Source organism: Vigna unguiculata, chromosome 3, assembly GCF_037176805.1.
Source record: "Vigna unguiculata cultivar grain cowpea cultivar isolate G323 ecotype 2 chromosome 3, ASM3717680v1, whole genome shotgun sequence".
In the NCBI taxonomy this organism is placed as follows: Eukaryota; Viridiplantae; Streptophyta; class Magnoliopsida; order Fabales; family Fabaceae; genus Vigna; species Vigna unguiculata.
The window spans coordinates 7,085,678-7,091,677 of NC_140794.1; the positions used below are offsets into that span (position 1 = coordinate 7,085,678).

Consider the following 6,000-nt stretch of genomic DNA (forward strand, 5'->3'; position numbering starts at 1 on the left):
GATCGTATGAACCAAATTGGTATGTAGTCTTTTGTATTCAAATTTAAGAATTTCATAGCTACAATTGCATTGTAACAAGGCATGGCAGTGATGAGCCATTTCTTGCAATTGTAGTCTTAAGTGTCTATGTTGAGTGTATATTTATCTCCAATCATGGAGATGTGCCTTACTTCAAACACTTTTTGTCCTGACCAGCTGTCAAATATAATAAGTACACATTAAGTAAAAAAGAAGAAGTCAAAGGTGGAATATTTAAAAAAATGTAAAAAATTACATATATAGCTACCTCGGGATCCAATATTTTGTTATATGTGATTCTTTTTGAAATATGTTATGAATCTTTAAGGAGATAGAACCTTATAAAGTTGTGACCTTCAATTTTTTGGTAGCCCACATTTTCATCATATAAAGCCTATTTTCGTTTGGTATGATTATAAAGAGTTTACTTCTTGCATTACCAATGATACTATTGAAAGTTTCATTCATATTGTTGACAAATGTGTCACATATGACATGACCAGTAAACCTAGATCTAGACCAAAACTTGCATAAATGATTAACAGAAATGTTTAAAGGAGAAAGACAAATAATAAGTAAAGTAGTTAATGTCTTGCTGAGTTTAAAAGACTATATTGAGAGAATAACTATGAAATATTTATAATTATCAACATTTACTTCTTTTATATTTCTTATTTATCTTTCTCAAATCCGAGGATGTGTTTGTAGTCACCCTTCATATAAGATTCTTCAATTTTTTGCTAGAATTTTTTTCTTCTAAAATTTACATACAAATATTGCATGCAAAATCTTTTATAAGATATTTTTTGATAAAAAAAGTGTTTTCAATTATTTAATCTATAACATGTTTCACAGAATTTTCCGATCCAAGCATTAATATTTCTGACATTTTCAATAACTCCACAAAAGTTCAATAAAAAACCATGGGGTTAAAAAAAATAATCACCCTTGAAAATTTATGCAATACATAAATAGGTAAATAACAGACCAACATGATTCAATCTAATAATAGAGTTTTACAGAAATGGAAGATCAGATTTATATTTTATTGCCACAATTATTTTAAAGTAAAGGAATATACATATGTAACAATTTTGTTTATTTTATTATTATGTGGAAACAATATAGTAAGAAGAATCGATAAAAATTATTAACTGTCATGATGTGATTTTTAAATAGGTTGATAAGGACAAATTATTTTTAAAAAATTTTATGTATTTTTTAAAATATATTTATGAATATTGATTTTAATATTTTAAAATATATTAACAAAATAATAATATACCAATGTCAACGTATTTTAAATGCTTAACACAGAAAATGATGTGAGGAAATCCGACAATAAATTTGAACTCGATAATCGATAACGACTATAATTAATCCAAAGTGAAAAAGTATATTCAAAAATGACATAATAAACAACTTTAAATTTAACTCATTTTTCATTCAAAAGCTCAAAATATAAAACTTTATTTAATATAAAAAAAAAGCTCATTCTCACTTAAACCGTAAGGCATTAAATACTAACAATAAGTTTATGATAAACTTTGAAGATTAATCTACAGTCTATATCACCCTGATAACTCTGTTTAAGTATTTTAAATCCTAACTTAGTGTTATCCAATACTCATAACTTATTGTCTTCATCGTGGTATTGATAATTTCATATCCTTGCGTTTTATCAAACAACAAAAGAGTTACTAAAAATAACTTCAATCTAAAATTGAACTCTAAACTCATCATAATCAAGATTCTTTAACAGGTTAAACTGTATTTGAACATAATGAATGAGATAAAATAGTAAAATATTGTGAGAGTATGGTTTTCAAATTTCGAAATACCGAATAAAAACCATGTCCTCTTTAAACTCCCGCTCCCTTCTCTATCACTTTCTCTCACTGTTGCCAATTAAGAGAGAGAGAAAAAGGGTTCCTCTATCGCCACCCCATCCCATCCAGATCTTCCATGCTACCCTTTTTCCATTCCTATTAGGTAAGCTTCCTCAATTCACTTCTAACTCTCTTCACTCTTCTCTTTCTCAGTTCTATCTACACAAACCTTTTTTTGTTTCACTTTCTCAATGTTTCATTTACTTTCTATATCATGCTAGATTAAAAATGTCATTTTTCTTAATGCAAATCTGAGAACCTTCGTTAATTGGCATCTGGGTATTCTTCTTCTGCATTCCCATATGCTACATTGGACTGGAATTTGTTGACACGCTGTATTGTTTTTATAGTTAGTGCTTCGTTCAAAGAAGGAGAGATTGTTTCGATGTTTGGCTTCCCTGTTACTAGACAGTTAATCTGACAGCTGAAGTTGTAGAAAGTTGTAAAATTCACCGTTCAATCAGTGTTTTCTTGTCTTGAGTTTTTCGATGTTTATTTTCCTCGTAGGTTGGTCATAGGATGTATGAAATTTGAGGGAGATTGTTGTTTGTGGTTTATGGACTTTTCTAATACTTGTGCATGTCAAGTTCGTGTGTTTTTTTGTTTACTAAAATTGTGAAAAAACAATGTTTTGTTGTCTGTGTTGTGTTTTTGTTATAGTATCTGGGCCAGATAAGGTGGTGTGGTTCATGTAACCAACCACAGATTAAGGTTTGTTGTTGCTGTTGTGTTGTGTGTGGTTTTCATAACAAAAGAGGAATAATGTGGTGTGATCTATGTGGTCAATTTTTCGCTTAATGAGATAAAACTTTTGTTTTGTTGTTGTTGTTGCTGTTGTGTATTTTTTTTCTCATTCAAGCCGAATGATATAGTGTGATGCATACGACCAATTTTAACTGCATCATTTTGATTTTGAAAGATGGTGTTGATTCCGTGCACATGTTGACAACTATCTATTTGATTCTTCATTCTTGTTGTCAGCTATGGATGCTCTCCCTGATGCCATTCTCCAATGTATCTTATCCCGAATCACCAGTGCTCGTGACGTTTCATCATGCAATTGTGTTTCCAAGCGATGGAAGGACTCCACCCCGTATGTAAGAACCCTCTATTTTCCTCGCAATTCATTTGACTCCCCATTGTCTTCTGAGGGTGCTGCTGACAACGTAATCAAAAAAATGGTGTCAAGAGTGGTGAAGTTAGAGGAGCTAATTGTGTATAGCCCCTTTTCCGCTAATGGCCTTGCATCATGGCTCTCATTGGTGGGGCATTCTCTTCTTCAGCTTGAGCTCCGAATGGACAACCTTAATGACAATCGTGAAACCCCTTCCAAATTGGACTATGTTGCCTTTGCTAAGAATTTGGAGTCTCTGAAACTGTGGGGAGTGTTGATGGTGCGTACCCCCAACTGGGATGTGTTTCCAAACCTCAAGAACCTTGAGATTATTGGTGCGAAATTTGAGGATCATGTGCTGATTGCGGTGCTTCACACATGTCCGGTTCTCACTAGATTGTTGCTGCTTGGATGTGAAGGAGTTAGATCCTTATCTATCGAATTGCCATATTTGGAGCAGTGTAAGCTGGATTTTTACGGGATGGGGAACTCTTCTCTCACTCTGATTTCACCCAAAATTGAGTCCCTTGAGGTACAAGGCTGTAGCTGGATTAGGGTTCCTGAAACCAAGCATTTGAGGGAACTTTCCATATCCAACACCTCAGGTAGTTAACTCGTTGTTGTTGTTGTTGTTACTGTTTTAATGTTTATATGTTTGTTGTTGACTGTTGTCTCAATTATATGATATGAAACTATTTGTGTCTCTACTTGTGTTCTTGGATTGTTTGTTCATTAGGAAAAAGGTAGATAGTTTTTTCTATCTATAATTAGTTTGTCTTTGATAACCTATACTGATCTTCTATGCAAAACTTTATTACTTGAATAATTACATTATTTTGGTGAAATTCTAATTTGAGAATATACCAAAAGCATTTATGTTTTTTCCCCTTTATTTCAGTTTAATTAACTTTCCTTTAAATTGATATGGTTTCAGGGAGAGTATACATGGTTGATTTTGGGAACCTTTCAGCTCTGGAATTCCTGTCTATGAGGGGAATTCAGTGGTGCTGGGATGCCATATGCAAAATGTTGAGAATGGCAAGTGAGGTGAAACACCTCTTTATGAAGGTTGAATTCAGTGGGGACTATGATGCACTTCAACCCTTTCCAGAGATTGATTTTGTTGACTTCTTCAACAGTCATCAAAAGCTGCAAAAGTTTGATATCCATGGAGCCATGTTTGCAGCACTATGCCAGAAGAACAGTCTGAAACATGTAAGTTCATAACATCATCATCATCACCCTTCTGATTAAGGGTTCTTGTTCTATATTTCAATTCATCTAATGGGAATATTTCACAGGTGGATTCAGGGTTTGTGATTCCATTTCTTGAGGAGGTTGTGATCACAGTGAGGTCACCTCTCAATGCTGAACAGAAACTGACTACACTTGAATCATTGCTCAAGTACGGGAAAAGTCTTAGGAGCATGGTTATAAAGATTCTGGAGATGAAAAGCTGCCATAGAAGTGTCGAAGACTTTTTTGACGAGATTTGCAGGTTCAGATACATGAACCGTAACGTAGTTAGAATAGAATAAATAAAGCTCACCAAGAAGCTATTATTATTTCTTCATGCCTTCATAATTTAAGACGATTTTCTTCTGAATTTGGTTAACTTTTTTTCTGGTTTACAATTTTGGTGTATTTCATTTGAAAATTGAGTCTTGGTTTAGTAAATTTGGAGAATAAATTTAGCATCCCTTCCATGATTCTAGAAAATTGCAGATGCTCTGAAGATCCTAATGTTTTTCTTTTCCTGTTTAAAGGATTATTATTCATGGTTACATTGCACCATTTTCAATTTTATTCTTCTTTTCAGAGAAAAAAGTTGCATTCATAGTGTGTGCGTATATATTTTGCAGTCAATCTAATTACAAGTTATCATACATATATGTGATTTATTAACTATGATAATAATCACCTTGGAAATTATACTTAATTAGATTTTAGCTACTTGTGGTGATATAAAGTCTTGTACATTTATATTATAATTGATTAAACTTTAGTTTTTTGTGTATTATTTTTTAATTACATTTAGATTCTTCGAGTCCTTATCATTATATTCTACACTTTTTTGGGCCATTTTTTAGTTATAGAAGTATTGGATAAACCTTCCTAAAAAGGTTCTAAAGTAATTGGGTGCAAGACCAATTTTCCACAATAATGAAAAATCAAGGTATCTTATCGTGCACATTGCTTTCATAACCTAAGTCAAATCTTTCTGTAGGAATTGTATTATATTTTAACAACTTAATCATATTTTTTTAGTTCTACCAATAAATTTGGCTAGCACTCTCTTCAAAGTTACGACTTTTTCATAGAGCTTTAAAACATCCTTCGGTTGATTCAAGAGTTTGTCATTTTTCAAAACCTTTTCATTTAGGATTTTTATCTTTTTCTTAAAAACTCGCACTCCTATGAGTGTAGTGTAGGTACTTATTTATTTATTTATTTATTTTATGGAGTCTACAATCTCTTGCTGCACACATTTTCCTAAAAACTTGCGCTCAAATGTCTATTTTGTTAAGTGTCTAGTTAATTATTTCCAATTACAATACATAAAAAGAGTATGGAGTATTATCAAGATTTTATACATTATTAATTATGTTGAAAGGGGATTTGACTCACTCAAATTGAAGTTTTGATGATGTCCAAAATCAAGTAACATGGTTCAACATTCTTACGAATAATGAGTTTAAACCATTCATATGAATAGGTAGTGTATGAATCAACGTAAGTCAAGCCTAAGAGTGTTAACTTAATTGATTAAGATAAGTTTAGAAGTAAGAAAAGCACAATAGTGGATTAGCCTACTTATCTAATCCAATAAGTTGTTCATTGCAGTGGCTTCCTTATAAACCATCTTTGATTGATTTTGAAAACAAGAAGCTACTGATGAAATCATAGAAAATTGGGAGATTGGAAAAACACATTCTTGAGTTCTTGGAGAAGAATCTACTGAGTTTTCATACGCTCTTC

General features: G+C 32.0%; 1 protein-coding gene across 2 annotated transcripts; it reads left to right on the top strand.

The window, feature by feature from the left end:
• Positions 1-1,920: 1,920 nt before the first annotated feature.
• On the top strand, positions 1,921-4,730 carry LOC114177055 (F-box protein At1g10780-like). 2 transcript variants are annotated; one of them, XM_028062282.2, is made up of 4 exons: positions 1,921-2,010; positions 2,889-3,626; positions 3,956-4,236; positions 4,323-4,730. In XM_028062282.2, the coding sequence occupies exons 2-4, from the start codon at positions 2,891-2,893 to the stop codon at positions 4,557-4,559; spliced, it is 1,254 nt and encodes a 417-aa protein (XP_027918083.2). In that variant the 5' UTR covers positions 1,921-2,010; positions 2,889-2,890; the 3' UTR covers positions 4,560-4,730. The 2 variants fall into 2 exon arrangements, with proteins under 2 accessions (XP_027918083.2, XP_027918084.2); XM_028062283.2 differs by lacking the exon at positions 1,921-2,010 and adding an exon at positions 2,040-2,186.
• The last annotated feature ends 1,270 nt before the right edge of the window (positions 4,731-6,000 follow it).

Coding starts and splice junctions, on each gene's coding strand:
- LOC114177055 (XM_028062282.2), top strand. CDS start 2,891: ATGGATGCTCTCCCTGATGCCATTCTCCAATGTATCTTATCCCGAATC. Junction 3,627..3,955: donor TTCCATATCCAACACCTCAG/GTAGTTAACTCG, acceptor ATATGGTTTCAG/GGAGAGTATACATGGTTGAT. Junction 4,237..4,322: donor AGAAGAACAGTCTGAAACAT/GTAAGTTCATAA, acceptor AATATTTCACAG/GTGGATTCAGGGTTTGTGAT.